This window comes from Schistocerca americana, chromosome 2 (genome assembly GCF_021461395.2).
Source record: "Schistocerca americana isolate TAMUIC-IGC-003095 chromosome 2, iqSchAmer2.1, whole genome shotgun sequence".
NCBI lineage: Eukaryota > Metazoa > Arthropoda > Insecta > Orthoptera > Acrididae > Schistocerca > Schistocerca americana.
Window position 1 is genome coordinate 577,479,614 of NC_060120.1, and position 18,671 is coordinate 577,498,284.

Sequence of the window (18,671 nt, forward strand, 5' to 3'; positions counted from 1 at the left end):
CGACAGCTCATGGCGATTTGTATGTGTTAACGTGACGTGTGTTGTCTTCAGACTTTGGGGTAGCCTGTGGCACTGTCTCCAGTGGTCACAGTCTCTTTTTCTGTCGCCATACATCAGATGTATGCTTCAAACTTTCTAAACAAAGATGATGTCTCCAAAATTATGGCCGACTGCTATGGCCGAGCGGTTCTAGGCGCTTCAGTCCGGAACTGCGCTGCTACTACGGTCGCAGGTTCGAATCCTGCCTGGGGCATGGATGTGTGTGATGTCCTTAGGTTAGTTAGGTTTAAGTACACTACTGATCATTAAAATTACTACACCACGAAGTTGACGTACTACAGACGCGAAATTTAACCGGCAGGAAGAAGATGCTGTGATATGCAAATGATTACCTTTTCAGAGTATTCACACAAGGTTGGCGCCGGTGGTGACACCTACAACGTGCTGACATGAGGAAAGTTTCCAACCGATTTCTCATACACAAACAGCAGTTAACCGGCGTTGCCTGGTGAAACGTTGTTGTGATGCATCGTGTAAGGAGGAGAAATGCGTACCAACACGTTTCCGACTTTGATAAAGGTCGGAATGTAGCCTATCGCGATTGCGATTTATCGTATCGAGACACTGCTGTTCGCGTTGCTCGAGATGCAATGACTGTTAGCAGAACATGAAATCGGTGGGTTCAGGAGGGTAATACGGAACGCCGTGCTGGATCCCAACGGCCTCGTATCGCTAGCAGTCGATGTGACAGGCATCTTATCCACATGGCTGCAACGTATCGTGCAGCCACGTCTCGATCCCTGAGTCAACAGATGGGGACGTTTGCAAGACGACAACCATCTGCACGAACAATTTGACGACGTTTGCAGCAGCATGGACTATCAGCTCGGAGACCATGGCTGCGTTACCCTTGACGCTGCATCACAGACAGGAGCGCATGCGATGGTGTACTCAACGACGAACCTGGGTGCACGAATGGCAAAAGTTTTGTTTACAGCATCATGATGGTCGCATCCGTGATTGGCGACATCGCGGTGAACGCACATTGGATGCGTGTATTCGTCATCGCTATACTGGCGTATCACCCGGCGTGATAGTATGGGGTGCCATTGGTTACACGTCTCGGTCACCTCTTGTTCGCATTGACGGCACTTTGAACAGTGGACGTTACACTTCAGATGCGTTACGACCCGTGGCTCTACCCTTCGTTCGATCCGTTCGAAATAATACGTTTCAGCAGGATCATGCACGACCGCATGTTGCAGGTCCTGTACGGGCCTTTCTGGATACAGAAAATGTTTGACTGCTGCCCTGGCCAGCACATTCTCCAGATCTCTAACCAATTGAAAACGTCTGATCAATGGTGGCCGAGCAACTGGCTCGTCACAATACGGCAGTCACTACCCTTGATGAACTGTGGTATCGTGTTGAAGCTGCGTGGGCTGCTGTACCTGTACACGCCATCCAAGCTCTGTTTGACGCAATGCCCAGGCGTATCAAGGCCATTATTACGGCCAGAGGTGGTTGTTCTAGGTACTGATTTCCCAGGATCAATGCACCTAAATTGCGTGAAAATGTAATCGCATGTCAGTTCTAGTATAATATGTCTGTCCAATGAGTACCCGTTTATCATCTGCATTTCTTCTTGGTGTAGCAATGCTAATGGCCAGTAGTGTAGTTGTAAGTTTAGGCGACTGGTGACCTCAGATGCGATAGTGCTTAGAGCGATTTGAACCATTTGAACTAAATTTATATACGACCAGAATTTTTTGGGGTTTTGTGAATGACGAAAGCCCTCAAGCAATGTTCTCATCTCAGACAATTTTCAAAATGGTTCAAATGGCTCTGAGCACTATGGGACTTAACATCTGAGGTCATCAGTCCCCTAGAACTTAGAACTACTTAAACCTAACTAACCTAAGGACATCACACACATCCATGCCCGAGGCAGGATTCGAACCTGCGACCGTAGCAGTCGCGCGGTTCCGGACTGCGCGCATAGAACCGCGAGACCACCGCGGCCGGCGACAATTTTCATTCATCATCTTTCTACCTATGATTAGTTTTATATTGTTGTCCCACTTCAGACTACTGCGTAACCATTCTGACAGATATTTAATTATTTGGGTTGTTTGTGGGAAGAGAAAAACTGCGAGGTCATCGGCGTCGTCGGATCAGGGAAGGACGGGGAAGAAATTCGGTCGTGCCCTTTCAGAGGAACCATCCTGGCATTTGCCTGGAGCGATTTAGGGAAATCACGGAAAACCTAAATCAGGATGGCCGGACGCGGGATTGAACCGTCGTATTTCCGAATGCGAATCCAGCGTGCTGACCAATGCGCCACGTCCCTCGGTAGATAGTTAATGGCTTCGAGTGTTTCCAGGGATTGTCTGGACATCTTGTAACCGCACAGTAGCTGGCCTTTTCTCGTGTTGACGTACTCGATGCTTTCTCTGTTTAGCTCCGAGCGTCGGCGATTACATCGCCGTCCGCGTGGAAGACGGGGAGGACAAACTGGAGTACGCGGAGGAAGTGAACAGTCAGCAGCAGCAGGAGGCGATGGCCGAGGGCAGTCCCCAGCAGCAGCAGCAGCCGCAAGCGGCGGCGCAGGACGAGGAGGAGGCGGGCGGCGCATGCGCCGTGGAGCAGGACTACCTGGCCCCGCCCCCCGCGCCGGCGGACGACGGGCCGGCCGCGGCGGCTGGGGGGGAGCCCAGTCCGGCCGAGCAGCAGCAGGCGCACGCCGCAGCCGCAGCCGAAGCCGCCGCCGCCGAGTACCAGTACTTGGACTGCGTGCGCGACCTCAGGGTGGTCTCGCAGGCGCGCGCCGACGACGACGATGCCATGCCGTACCACCACCCGCACACGCCCCGGCACCACCACCACCTGTCCCCGCCGCCCGCGCCTCAGCAGCAGCAGCACCAGCCGCAGCACCACTACCAGCTGGGCGCGCTCTTCTCGCCCGTGAAGGACTACGGCGATTCGCGCCACCAGGACGACGTCTTCCGCTCGGTGTTCAAGCAGGAGGACCAGCAGCAGCCGCCTCAGCAGGAGTACCTGCCCGAGGAGTACCTGCGACACGCGCACGCGCAGCACGAGGGCTCCGTGTCGTCGGCAGAGTCCCCGGACGTGTCGTCGCGCAACGGCGAGGCGGCGTCGCCCGTGGGCGAGCTGGACAAGTCGCGCTTTACGCACCTGACGACGCTGCAGCCGAGCGCCGCCGGCTCTCCGGAGGAGCGCCACGACCCGCAGAGGGACATGTACGGCGCCGGCGCGGCCGCGGGCGCGCTCGAGCACCACGGTGCGGCCGCGCACCACCTGCACCACGGCTACCACCACCCTCACGACGTCGCCGTCAGCAACGCCACCTCCGTCCTCATACACGCGCAGACCAGCCTCAACACCAGGTAACCCGCAACCTCATTCACATTCGCTGCACTGCTGACTTAACCAGCCTTTTAGCTTACTTTGGCCACAACGGAAGAAGAATATTTTTAGACCATACACAATATACATAGCACTAAAAACAAACGATGTAAAAAGAAAGAAAACGGGATGTACCAGCGAGAGAATAGCATCAACTGGTGGTAGCTTTCAATTTAGAATACTCGGTTTATCGTAACTTCACATGAATCCAATTTTATGGAACTTCTTACCGATCGTGTGATAGATGCTTACTTCTTGGGTCGCACTGGTACTTGCTTCGGCCAGCACGTGGTCTGCAGGTAGGACAGCCCTGATCTAACATTTTTCAGCCTACTGGGACACTCAGTATGATTTTTCCAAGGGTCTAGACATCTGAATCTGCATCTATTCCTTTGATAACGACCTCAGATCACGGAGCAAGACACTACGATTCGTCACAATAGAATTCTGTACATGTTTCCTTAACACTGGAAATGCGTTTCCCCATGCCACTCCCAGTCGTCTTACCATTAATGTCGCACAATTAGTCCATTTCATATCACTTTGTAATGCAACTGCCGACCGCAGTGGCCGAGCGGTTCTAGGCGCTACAGTCTGGAACCGCGCGACCGCTACGGTCGTAGGTTCGAATCCTGCCTCGAGCATGGATGTTTGTGATGTCCTTAGGTTAGTTAGGTTTAAGTAGTTCTAAGTTCTATGGGACTGATGACCTCACAAGTTAAGTCCCATAGCGCTCAGAGCCATTTGAACCATTTTGTAATGCAACTGCTAGGTATTTAAACGACGTGACGTGCTCCAAGCGCTTACCTCTAATGCTGAAATCTGATACTATCGGTTCCACTTTCTGTGTACAGCATTACATGACACTCATCTACAGGTCGACTCTAAAGGTCATTAACACTTGAAAGTCCAATACTTCACGGAATAATGTAGGCACAGAAGTAAAACGTGACAGACATGAAATGACATGATGTTTTGTTGAAACCAAAGACGAGTACAAAAACCGGCCAACATGAAGGATGGTGCTCCACACCATATTCCTAAACGTGTGAAAAATCTCTTGCGCACGTCGCTTGGTGAGGGTCGCGTACTGAGCCGCCATTGTCATCGTGCTGGGCCTCCCAAGTCTCGAGACCTACGGGGTTACCTGCAGTCGCAGGTCTACCGAAATCATCCGATCTCATTAGGGATGCTAACAGACAAAATTCGACGGCAGTTTTTCACCGTACCTAGTGTTTTGCTGTTCAGCGCTATTCACAACGTTGTTCCTTGACTAATGTTATTGTTGATGAATGATGGCCGGCGTATTGAGAATTTGTTATAAGGAATTCTTTTTTTTCTAGTTATTGCTTGTCTGTTGGATGAAGTACCATCTGTTGGTCATTTGCGAACTTTCCGGTTTCAATAAAACCCCATGCTACTTAAACCATATGTGTAAATTTTTAACTATCTACCTACATTATAGCGTAAAATATTGAATTTTCGAATGAAACTGACTTTTGGATCAATGTGTAAATTTCAAGAACAATACATATATAGAGTGTGTCCCTGGAGGAACGGTAAATATTCGGGAATATGACAGGAACACTCATTTGAAGCAAAAAACCTTCGTATGTACTTACGCCCTACTCCGAATGGTTTCTGAGATGGAACACATTCAACGTACGTCTTTTTTTGGGATAGTGATGCGCACGTGTGTGTCTTACCCACCCAACCTCTTTGGCATTCTATTTCAGCCCAACCTACCTCGTTGCTTTCAAACTCTTTGGTCAGGGCGTCTTTCTACCATAGGAGTAGAAGTGAACCAAAAACTGAACCCTGTGGGGCTCCCTTTGCGATTTCTCTCGAGTCACTAAAATGTTCTCTCTCTCCAATGTTCTTTGAATTATTCGGCACAAGTTTTGGCACTCTGTTTATTAAGTGTAACTCAAACCATCGTATGTAAGGCTCCAGTTCAATAAATAACAATGTGCATTAAATGTGTTCTATCTTGGAAACCATGCGGAACAAGGCATATCGTCATGTGCAGTTCACTGCTTAAAACGAGCGTTCCCGTCTTATCTCGGAATGCTGACCATTACTCCTGGGACACGCTGTATACTCTGAAAACACCTGGCGTCTAGCTTTAGCAGGAATAAGGACCTTGGAACTAATTTATTGAGCGCAACGTGGACTCCCTTCCACGGTGTCATTTCGTATTTTTAACACAGTGGAAAAAATCTAACATCACAGAGGGTTAGAAGACTGGATTACTATAAGAGCAGCACTTCCACACCAAACCACGGTGGCTCGACAGCTAGCGTTGCTTTAACAGACACATTTACCACTGGGAACATTACTGTTATTTTTCGTAATATATCTGTAACTGATGAGTATTAAGTTGACAGGGTCTCACTTTCAAAGAAAGAAAAAGTAGTAATAGCTTCTACACTGCATAATTAGCTACTGCTTTAATCCGTCTGTCATTTTAGACCACAACAGTTTAGGATGACGGTGCTATGATAATAGGCAGCTATCGATGCCTTTGGTAGTCCAGGATCGCAGCTTTTTCTGTTCCATTCACATACGGAACGCAGAAGGATAATCGCTTAAACGCCCCTGTCCGCGTGTAAATAATCTAATCTTGCCTTCGCGACCCATAAGGAATCGATACGTAGGAGCTTGTGGTATTTTCCTATACTCCTCCCTTAAAACTGGTTCTTGAACTTCGCAAGTTGCCGCTCACGGGGTAGTTTGCGTCTGTCATAAAGTATCTGTCAGATCAGTATTTCCATGACCTCCGTGACGATCTTCCACGAGTCACGCAAACATGTGACCACTTGTGCCGCCCTCCTTCGTCGACGGTAAATATCGTCAGATAGTTTTCTGAAGTTGATGCCAAATACTTGAGCAGTCAAGTAGGACGGGTAGCACTACTGTTCCGTAACCAATCTACTTTGCTGACTGACAGCATTTCACTGGTATCACACCAATGAACCAAAGTCAGCCACCACGACTGAGCCTATGATATCATTTCATATCCCTACTAACTATAACACTGAGGTATTTGTATATGTTGTCAGATTCCACTTCTCAATCATTGATATTTTAGTCACAGAATACTAGGTTTTTCGTTTTGTGAAGGTCACCATTTTTAAATTTCTGAACATTAATAGAAAGATGCCAGTCTTGGTGCTACTGTTAAATTTTATCAAGACATAATACTAGGGCAGCTTTTTTTAGGGCAGTTCTTAATTATAGATAACTGCGTGATCTGCGTAAAGTATGAGAATGCTATTAAAATTGTTTGCAAAATCATCAGTCTACTGACTGGTTTGATGCGGCCCGCCACGAATTCCTTTCCTGTGCTAACCTCTTCATCTCAGAGTAGCACTTGCAACCTACGTCTTCAATTATTTGCTTGACGTATTCCAATCTCTGTCTTCCTCTACAGTTTTTGCCCTCCACAGCTCCCTCTAGTACCATGGAAGTCATTCCCTCATGTCTTAGCAGACGTCCTATCATCCTGTCCCTTCTACTTATCAGTGTTTTCCACATATTCCTTTCCTCTCCGATTCTGCGTAGAACCTCCTCATTCCTTACCTTATCAGTCCACCTAATTTTCAACATTCGTCTATAGCACCACATCTCAAATGCTTCGATTCTCTTCTGTTCCGGTTTTCCCACAGTCCATGTTTCACTACCATACAAAGCTGTACTCCAGACGTACATCCTCAGAAATTTCTTCCTCAAATTAAGGCCGGTATTTGATATTAGTAGCCTTCTCTTGGCCAGAAATGCCTTTTTTTGCCATAGCGAGTCTGCTTTTGATGTCCTCCTTGCTCCGTCCGTCATTGGTTATTTTACTGCCTAGGTAGCAGAATTCCTTAACTTCATTGACTTCGTGACCATCAATCCTGATGTTAAGTTTCTCGCTGTTCTCATTTCTACTACTTCTCATTACCTCCGTGTTTCTCCGATTTACTCTCAAACCATACTGTGTACTCGTTAGACTGTTCATTCCGTTCAGCAGATCATTTAATTCTTCTTCACTTTCACTCAGGATAGCAATGTCATCAGCGAACCGTATCATTGATATCCTTTCACCTTGTATTTTAATTCCACTCCTGAACCTTTCTTTTATTTCCATCATTGCTTCCTCGATGTACAGATTGAAGAGTAGGGGCGAAAGGCTACAGCCTTGTCTTACACCCTTCTTAATACGAGCACTTCGTTCTTGATCGTCCACCCTTATTATTCCCTCTTGGTTGTTGTACATATTGTATATGACCCGTCTCTCCCTATAGCTTACCCCTACTTTTTTCAGAATCTCGAACAGCGTGCACCATTTTATATTGTCGAACGCTTTTCTCAGGTCGAAAAATCCTATGAAAGTATCTTGATTTTTCTTTAGCCTTGCTTCCATTATTAGCCGTAACGTCAGAATTGCCTCTCTCGTCCCTTTTTTCCTAAAGCCAAACTGATCGTCACCTAGTGCATTCTCAGTTTTCTTTTCCATTCTTCTGTATATTACTCTTGTAAGCAGCTTCGATGCATGAGCTGTTAAGCTGATTGTGCGATAATTCTCGCACTTGTCAGCTCTTGCCGTCTTCGGAATTGTGTGGATGATGCTTTTCCGAAAGTCAGATGGTATATCGCCAGACTCATATTCTACACACCAACGTGAATAGTCGTTTTGTTGACACTTCCCCCAATGATTTTAGAAATTCTGATGGAATGTTATCTATCCCTTCTGCCTTATTTGACCGTAAGTCGTCCAAAGCTCTTTTAAATTCCGATTCTAATACTGGATCCCCTATCTCTTCTAAATCGACTCCTGTTTCTTCTTCTATCACATCAGACAAATCTTCACCCTCATAGAGGCTTTCAATGTATTCTTTCCACCTATCTGCTCTCTCCTCTGCATTTAACAGTGGAATTCCCGTTGCACTCTTAATGTTACCACCGTTGCCTTTAATGTCACCAAAGGTTGTTTTGACTTTCCTGTATGCTGAGTCTGTCCTTCCGACAATCATATCTTTTTCGATGTCTTTACATTTTTCCTATTGATACACAACGCGGACAGCAGGCCTAAAGAACAGTCACACTTATTGCTATTTTGTCGAAAACTGACTTCCTGAGACCGTGGTCGTTTGAAAGTACGGGTTAATTCTTACAATAAAGTCAGCACTCAGCCACTGTTAGTAATGCTGTATCTTAAGAACTGACTGTTTCATCGTGAGACAGCTGTTCACGTTTGAAATTACATACAGTTTATGCTGCACATGTGATGTTGGCTGATTTTCGTTTCAACGAAAGTTGATGATTAAGGTGGTGGTGTCATAGCCCTCACGGTTTCCGATGGCACTGCCATCTCGAGGAACTTAGGCAACGAAGAAATTCATCACACGTACAGCATAAGTTATATATAAATTTTAAACAGAAACAGTTGTCGCACGATGACGTTAACAGCGTTGTTTCTTCTTAAGAAATGGCGTTACTGAAACTGGCTGGTTGCTTACTTTGTTGTAAGAATTGACCTGTAATCATGCTTCTTTCGCCTTCACTCTGTTATTAAGTAGGTTTTACAATAACGACAGTGTAGGCAATTTGAGTGATAGTGTAAGTGGATGGGTGAATGTGAGTGAAATAGTAGTGTGTCCTGTTATTTCTCAGTTTATCTTGTACATTTTTCATACTTTTCAATCACTTTCGTCTTCGACTGCTTGTGTAAGGACGCTAATAAACTCGCTGTCGGCACGCACACACACACACACACACACACACACACACACACACACACACACACACACACACAATTTACCTTAATCTTCTTATGTTAATGATGCCTGTGCCAGAAATACGAAGAGTGCTGTAGCTCTATTATACAGTCTACCTTGGATACTAGTACACTTACGGGATAGTTAAGATACTAGCTGCGCGCCTCTTCATGCACTCGACGCCTGTTGTCAGCTCTACTTGATAAGCACCCGAAACACTAGAGCACTGCTCAAGGATAACTCGCACTATCTTATGTGCGTTTTCCTCAGGACGACTTCAACAAATTTTCTCAATCTTCAAAGCAAATAGCTGTCTTCCATTCGGCTTCCTAGTAATGATTTAGTGTTTTCGGTCTCTTTCATATCACTTCGTACTATTACAAACGCGAGTAAACTGGCAGAATGTCACAGCCACTAGCAGATTTTCGTTGCTAGTGGCTCGTATGCTACACATGATACCGAATCTTCAATAGAATGGATAGTTACGTCCGGTATGCCTTAAAGAATCGTAACGGCACCGTGGCAGCATTCTTCAGTGTTCGCTGATGATGCTACTGCCTGCAGGGAAATATTGTTCCCTGGATGATTGTAAGAAAATCAAAGATGCCTGTTTATTATCATTTGGTGTACTGAATAGCACCCTTCTTTAAATACGTATAAATGCAAGCAAATGCATTTTAATAGTGAAAAGGACCTCTGCACAATTAATTTGAAAGTAGGACTCTCATGGAGTCTGTCATATGCTTTGGATGCCAAATGGTAATGCTGATATGAAACAGAACGGAAAAGTTAAATCAGAATTAGAAAGGCGAATTTAATTTCTGATTTAACGGTATGAACTCGACTACCTGCTGAGGCGACCGGATAAAAGATAACGTGAGCCGTCCTAGGGTCTGCCTCCACTGTTTGGGATGCTTATCAAGCAATGCTGACAGCAAGCGTCAAAGAATGTAGAGACGCACTTATGGTACCACAACAAGCTGCTGCATCCCGTAAGTGTTCTTGTATTGAAGGTAGACATTCCAGCAGCCCTGCTGCCGCCATTGTATACCTAACTAGTACAGGGATCGCGAGGATAACATGATTAAAGAGCGTACGATGCAAATCCAACTTTAATTTTTATCTCTCCTCCTTACGTAAACGAGTCGGGGAGTTCCTATTATCGGTACAAGGTATTCTCGACAATGCACTGGAAAATGAGAAGAAACGAGGTGCAAAGGGTAGGCGTGTTGCTGCATATACGTACCAAATATAGTCAGGTTTCGTCATAGGGTAGGTTTTGGCTCTAAGCACTATGGGGCTTAACATCGGAGGTCATCAGCCATAGCATAGGTTTTACAGAGTACTGTATACACGTTTGTAATAACATTACTGCAACCTATCCCAGAAGATTTAAGTTGAGCAAATACACTAAAGAGCGAAAGAAACGGGTAAGTCTGCCGTGCATCGTGCAGGGCCCGCGCGAGCACGCAGAAGTGCCGCAACACGACGTGGCATGGACTCGACTAATGTCTGGAGTAGCGCTGGAGGGAACTGACACCATGAATCCTGCAGGGCTGTTCATAAATCCATAAGAGTACGAGCGAGTGGAGATCTCTCTTGAACAGGACGTTGTAAGGTATTCCTGACATGCTCAATAATGTTCATGTCTGGGGAGTTTGGTGGCCAGCGGAAGTGCTTAAACTCGGAAGAATGTTCCTCGAGCCACTCTGTAGCAATTCTGGACGTGTGGGGGTGTCGCATTGTCATGCTGGAATTGCCCAAGTCCGTCGGAATGCACAATGGACATGAATGGATGCAGGTGGATCAGATTGGACGCTTACGTACGTGCCACCTGTCAGACATATCAGGAGTCCCATATTACTCCCAACTGCACGCGCCCCACACCATTACATAGCCTCCACCAGCTTGAACATTCCCCTGCTGACACACAGGGTCCATGGATTCATGAGATATCTTCGCACACGAACACGTCCATCTGCTCGATAAAATTTTGAAACGAGACTCGTCCGATCAGTCATCGACAGTCCAATGTCAGTGTTGACGGGCCCAGGCGATGCATAAAGCTTTTTGTCGTTCAGTCATCAAGGGTACACGAGTGGACTTTAGGCCCCGAAAGCCCATATCGATTATGTTTCGTTGAATGGTTCGCACACTGACACTTGTTGATGGCACAGCATTGAAATCTGCAGCAATTTGCGGAAGGGTTGCGGTTCTGTCACGTTGAACGATTCTCGTCAGTCTTCGTTGGTCCCGTTCTTGCAGAATCTTTTTCCGACCGCAGCGATGTCCGAGGTTTGATATTTTACCGGATTCCTGGTATTCACTCGTGACTTGGTCGTACGGGAAAATCCCCACTTCATCGCTACTCGGAGATGCTGTGCCCCATCGCTCGTGCGCCGACTATAACAAACTCCTTGATATCTGCCATTGTAATAACAGTAAGCGATATAACAACTGTCTTATATGGGCGTCGCCGACTGCAGTGCCGTATTCTGCCTGTTTACATATCTTTATTTGAATACATATGGCTATACCAGTTTCTTTGGCGCTTCGGTGTAGCTCTGTATATTTTGATATGTTTTGTTAAGATGGTGTGATGTTCCAGAGAGGAAAATACTAACCTAACTAGACAGCTTTATTGCCAAAAAAAGGTTCCAAAGAGGATTTCTCATTCACTTCCACAAATCTCAAAGTAATATGCATTTCCTACGCATTTCTTAGCTTATTTTCACAAAAGCATTCATCCCTGCCTGTTCCTTAGTGTTTCATTGACATCTGAACGCTTACTTCTAAATTCAGATTTATACTAATGTTTCGTTACTAGCAGATACCATAACATGGCATATCACTAATTACTGTTTCACATTGGGCAATAAGCAGAATAATCATTCGACTTTTCAGTACAGGGCAGTAAAGTGTATATTTTTGACAGGGTCTTGACTCCTGTTACAGCTGCTGCAGTTCCGTGTGCGTGACGTTCAGTGAAACAAAGCAGTAGGGCTGTACTGATACGAAGTGTGTACCCTGAGATGAAACTGTACTAATACAGGGGAGTGCTCCATGAGATGAAACTGTTTGGACACTCGGTCATAAGTTTTTATACTGTTTGGTAAATTTACTTTTTGACGATACGTTGTCTCCAGCCACCCGCTAATGTACCTGCTAATTATGTTTGCCATTCAATGACGCGATATTAAGTTTACGTATAGGTGGATCGAGCTTGGCTGCGCATGCAGCGCTCAGTCACTGGGGCTCGTAATTGGGAGAAAGGTGGCTGAACTCCCCACAGAGGGATTTAGGTTTTCTGTGGTTTCATGAGTCGCATAAGGCAAATGCCAGGATGGCTCTTTTGTTGGGGACCCCGCTGATTTCACCCTAAGCTTGTGCTCCATTTCTAATGACCCGGTGCTCGACGGAGCGTTAAACCCAGCTCTTCTTTCTTTCTTCCTTCATGTAACTGGACTGCATCATCAGCGTCTCGCACAGTATGCTTGAATAAACGTTTAACCTTCTCCAGTGTTTCTTAACTCTCTGGCTAATTCTATTTGTAATTGGTTGCACAATGGTAAGGAAGACGAAAGATAGAGTTCAATGCCTCATCGGTGTCTAGATTTATGTTATTGTAGGCTTCCTCGGCGAATTCAAATGACCAAACCTCCCCGGATGATCAGCCGAGTGATGGCGTCGTCTTGTGGCAACGTTTCAACGAGTTTCGTTACCATCATCTTCAGGCGAAGTTGATGGGTACGAAACTCATTGAAATATTGGGACAAGACGGCGCCATCACTCGCCTGACCACCTGAGAAGATGTTATCATCCATGTCGCGGTGTTAATGACGGGCTTCAAGCTCATATGGAGGAGGAAAAAAGAAAAGAAATGGACAACGGTTTTGGTCTTATAAATATATCAGCATTCTCATCAAGGGCTTCAGGGAAACCACGGTAAACGTAAATGACTAGACTGAGGTTTGAAAGCTGGTGGTCAGGGCACTCATAAAATGTAATTGACATTTAATACTGTAACTTGTACTCCAAATATAAATAAGCAATAAGAACTTGAGCAAACGTCTCCGGGGTCCCTATAACAAGTTTGAATTGCGGAGACGCAGCACTGGAACTCTAGGGATGTTAACGGATGTCGTTTGTCTTTGGCCTCTACCGAAGGAGACCCCAACAACAATGGAACCCGGAAAGATATTGATGAAATACGAACCTATTTGTGATTGTGTATTAGTGTTAAGTGCGAAAAGTTCGATATCCCACTTGGATACAGTACAGTAAAATATGTTAATCGTAGAAATATGTGTAGATATTTAAAATAAATTCTCTGATCCAGTACATACTCACTGAAGCAGTCTTGGAGAATGACGTAGGTCCGAGTATCAAAATCCTCTGACGCTGCGCTTCCCCTTGAGAAGTGGCTCGCTGATAAGAGGCTCAGCCGCACCTACTGGCAGCCACAATAGTCGTCTACCTTTGCATAAGATCACTGACTGTGATTATCCACCACAGATGCGTTAAGTGACGATTGTACTCAGCTGTGGTACTGGATACAATAATATCCAACGGGATAAAACCGTTTTTACTGCATCAGTCACTTTATTTTTACTATTTGGTAACTGCCCGTTTCGAGGATATGGCTTCTTCAGATGCCATCTTAAGTACAGCCACATATTGAAAGACAGAAAGAGATTTAAAATGTTGTTGTTGGTGGTGGTGGTGGTGGTGGTGGTGGTGTAGGAGGAGGAGGAGGAGGAGGAGGAGGAGGAGGAGGAGGAGGAGGGGGCTGCGGGGAGGGAGGGAGGGAGGACGCAATGCGTGATGGAGGAATCACTGTTCTCGAAACTGTTTAAGAAATAAAAGCCTTTGTTTAATTCTGTCTTTATAACGGTAAAATAAAATAAGAGAGGTTTCGTCCGTGCTGCATCGGTCATAGCATTTTAAGTGTTTTGTAAGTCGACGCGGCCGTGCGTCTAGAAGGATTTTAATGAGGTCGATAATGCTCACGACGAGCAAGGGGGTTAATGTTGGGACTCGGTTACTGCAGAACGAAACATAGGACAGCGTTCTTAATGTCCTAATCGGAGATAAGGTTCACCACCAATATCCTCATTTGCCCGGACACCGTGAAAAATTGGAGAGATGTTTGAGATACAAGTAAGGACATTGGCTCCCGATCAGGTACTGAGGTGAGAATTTTCACTCTGCAGCGGAGTGTGCGCTGATATGAAACTTCCTGGCAGATTGAAACCGTGTGCCGGACCGACACTCGAACTCGGGACCTTTGCCTTTCGCGGGCAGGTGTTCTACCATGTTGGTAGAGCACCTGCCTGCGTAAGGCAAAGGTCCCGAGTTCGAGTTTCGACCTGGCACATGGTTTTAATCTGCCAGGAAGTTTCAGGTACTCAGGTACTTTTGACTACAATACTTCCGCTTTTCGGGCCCAGAAGGCACTGAACATCTTGAAGTGTCTTAGCCGCAGTTCCAGGAGAGCCGACAGGGTGCGTCTGCTCCAATTTTAAAAGACCTTCGTGTGATCGCTGCTAGACTATAGAGACACGGTGTACAGGTCAGCGAGGCCTACTTAGTTGAAGATCATTGATGCTGTACACCTTGAGGGGATCAGGCTGGCCACAGCTGCTCACAGGGCCAGACCAACACCCTGTCTCTGCGCTCAGACTGAAGAACCACCAAGTTCTTCGACACTACCACTTCACTAGGGTACCATTCCGTTGTTCGTCCACATATGGAACGCCTCTTTACCAATCGACCACGGACGACGAGGCCGTTTGGGATCCGCGCGGAATGTGTGCTGGAAATCCTTGGTGTGATGTATGTACAGCCCCAAATCCGTGGTTTTAACAGAGTGCCACCCTGGTTACTGGATAGGTCGAGTGATTTTACATATGGTGCAGAACAAGAGAGACTGCACTTCTGCTTATGCTTTTAATACAATATTTTCCGACATTTTAAATAGTCACCACAACTATGTAGCTATGTACAGTGATGGGTCCGAACAGAGCGCCACATTTTATTAGATTGTGTTTTATTTTCATGTTAGAGGTCTGTGGCAGATGTGCCAACAGATCTACCCTCTATTTTAAGTGACATCCAAACAAATATGGTTAGAGTTTTAAGGTTTTGCGACATCAACAACTTGTTTCCACAAAATTTTAGGGAGACGTTTCTAATGTGATGACAACATGGTGATTGGCTCACTCATTTTTTTTGTAACTGGTCAGCCAGTCAGTAACTGACGACATATACGTTTTCTCAGTAAAGATCTGCACCATTTAACTCCTGATCACAGCTATATTTCATCTTAAAATGAAAGCGGCTGCCATCAGTTGTTAGTCGCAGTGTCAATACTTTGAGCCCTGAGACTTTTTGAGACATTAAGTCTGCATGCCGAATAAGGATTTGGACTCGGACCTTTGCTTTTCACAACCTTTACCGAGAAACGACACAGCTATTCTGGTACATCGTGAGGGCCAGCACAAGTTTCAATATTATGGGTAGCTTATTCTTTCATAATTTACAAACTCCGCAGAAACTCAGCTGCATGCTCACGAGTAATAGCGAGTCGGTGAAAGTGGATCTGGCGGAGATAAACTAGATCATAGGCTAGGCACTCTGACCAGGAGTCTGGACAACTTCGACGAAACAAGCTCGGAATGTGTAAGGAAGTGTCTAGCACGCAGTTTGCACCTCAAGTTACACCCCAGAGTACACTCATATGGAATGGACGATTACTTTTGTTCCAACAAACTGTCCCATTTCTGTATTCGGGATTTTCTGATTGGTTTTGCTGGTGTTACTGAATTTTGTCCCTTATCTCCTTGTCCTAGATTGAATGAGAAGGCCTCACAGTTCATATTCCGCACCTGCAACTAGAGGTGTTTGGTTCAAACGACAGCGTGGTTATCTTGACGTACGACTTCCGTTGCATTCGTTAGCGGATGAAGGCGAAAATGGCGTGGCTCATATCCTTGCCTTTTTGTGTTTAAAGACTTTGCCGTCAAAAGGATGTTAAATCTTTCCTCCTTCCATCTTTTCTCTGTTCCGGAAAAGTCTAAAGCAGTGCTGGGCTTCTAGAGCGGACCCTGTCCCGAGCAGGGGAGGAGTTGCTTAATTTAGCTTCGCGGTGAGTGACGGAATTGTTGAGCTTTTATGAGAACGGCAGTGGGTATGTTTGCTACTAGTTGACGTCCATTCCGTGTTTTGCCTTTCTTCAAACTAATGTTGAACCGATGCGTCTGTTTATTTCCCGGGGCAGGACCCGGGTTCAATCTGCGAAGATTTTTTTTAGACAGGGAAGAAGAGTAATGGAGCTGACCTCCCTGCCCTTGGCTGGGTTTGCCCCTTTTGGGAGTCGAAACAAACGGGTCTTCCTGCCTAAACTTGAATTTAGTGAAACTTCAATGAATCTTCTAATGAGACTTAGTTGAAGTTTACTCTTGACAACTCAGAAGCGAATATCACTGATCATATGAGATAACCCTGTTATAGTTGAACCATTCAGTTTTAAGGTCATAAAAGAAAATCTACAAATGTGGCAAACTGGTTTTAAGGCCCTGAAGTCGTATTATGGAGAGGCGGGGTTCCACATCCATCGAGATGTAGATTTCGCTGTGGTTTACCTGAACGACGTAAGCCTAATGCTGAAATGCTTTCTTTGAAGAGACCACGGCCTACTTCCTGCGTCTTCCTCGCCCAGTCGGAACAAGTACATAATAACCTCGTCGACGAAGCATTAAACCTCAGTCTGCCTTCCTTCGCTTATACAGTGAGGTGACAAAAGTCCTCGGATACCTGCCAATATCATGGGATAGCCTTTTACCCGGAGTAATGCAGTAACTCGACGAGTCATGGACTCAACGTGTAACTGTAAGTCCCCAGCAAAAATATTGAGCCATGCTGTCTCTGTAATTGTGAAAGTGCTGCCAGAGTAGGGTTCTGTGCACTAACTAACCTCTCGATTATGTGCCAATATCTTCGATGGGATTCATGTCGGCTGGTTTGGATGGCCAAATCACTCACCCGGATTGGGCAAAATGTCCTTCAAACCAATTACGAACGATTACAGCACAGTGACATGACATCGTTGTTTTGGAACACGAAGCCCATGAACGGCTGCAGATGGGCTCCAACTAGCCAAAAATAAGCATTTTCAGTCAATGTTGATTCAGTTGGACCAGAGGACCCAGTCTCTTCCATACAAACACAGCCAACATCATCACGAAGTCACCACCAGCTTGCACGGTGCCTTCTTGACAATTATGGTTTGTGGCTTCGGGTTCTGCGCCACACTCGAACCCTACCATCAGCTCATACCAACTGAATTCGGGATTCATCTCACCACATCACTGTTTTCCAGTTGTCTAGGAACCAGTCGATCTGGTCACGAGCCCAGGAGAGGCACTGCAGGCGATACCGTGCTGGTCATCTGCTGCCATAGCTCACTAACGCCAAATTTCGCCCACTGTCCTAATGCATACGTTCGTCGTATGTGTGAGATTTGGTACAGTCGGCACACTCTTGACACTATGGATCTCGGAATATTGAATTCCCTAACTATTTCCGGAATGAAATGTCTCATGCGCCTAGCTCCGACTACCGTTGCCCGTTCAAAGTTTGTTAATTCCCGTGGTGCAGCCAGTAGTCACGTCGGGAGCGTTTTGACACGAATTCACATGAATGACATTAGAAATGACACCTCCGACAGCGCACTGTCCTTCTATACTGCGTGTACGTGATGCTACCACCATCTGGATATGGGCATATCGTCGTTCCACGACTTTCGTCACCTTATTGTATGTCCCATGGCTCACTGATGTTAACTTCCGATCAGACATCACTTCAGCGGTTCGCGAGTCTATGCTTATTTACGACAACAGATTCAAAGTCGGCGTCTTGCAAATCAGTAGACCGCTTTGTAGCTCTCTCCATTCACGAAAAATTTGGATACGACGACGACTGTTTGGGGGGGGAGGGGGGATAGATTACAGAGGCGATAGTGTCGGATCATAGAAGTCGTACTCTGTTTGGAACATCCATGTTACATAAGAGCAACAGGTCCAAATGCGAACTAGCTGAGACTGTGCTGACGGAGACAGCGCCGGTCAGGTGACTCCTATTGGGAGTGCGCCTGTGGCAGAACGCGAGTGCAGCGTCATAGAAACGCTTCGTGGCCTCTGCGAAACAGACGGCGCGTTCGCTGTAAAATTGCAAGGTGTCTCCTTGAGCTGGCGCAGCTGGATCCGTGTCGCGCTGGGCGATGAATCACGGCAGCGCGCTGATAAATGTCGCTTCAGCGGCGCGCGGCCGCCACACCACGCCGTCGCCCTGGCAACGCAACAGCTCACCCGCACTCCTCTCTGATGGCGTCACGCGTCACCGCTCTACTGTCTTGCATCGATTCAGTCGCGAGTGATAGCCGTGGGTACGTGCCATTTGTTATTGTTACGTTTTTGATTGAGTTTG

General features: G+C 46.2%; 1 protein-coding gene across 1 annotated transcript in view; it reads left to right on the forward strand.

Moving 5' to 3' along the window:
- LOC124594196 (transcription factor GATA-6-like) overlaps positions 1–18,671 on the forward strand; it is a 277,300-nt gene that overhangs the window by 12,949 nt on the left and 245,680 nt on the right. The window contains exon 2 of the mRNA XM_047132554.1: positions 2,462–3,407. Within this exon, the coding sequence (XP_046988510.1) occupies positions 2,462–3,407 (946 nt within the window). The remainder of the gene's footprint in view (positions 1–2,461; positions 3,408–18,671) is intronic.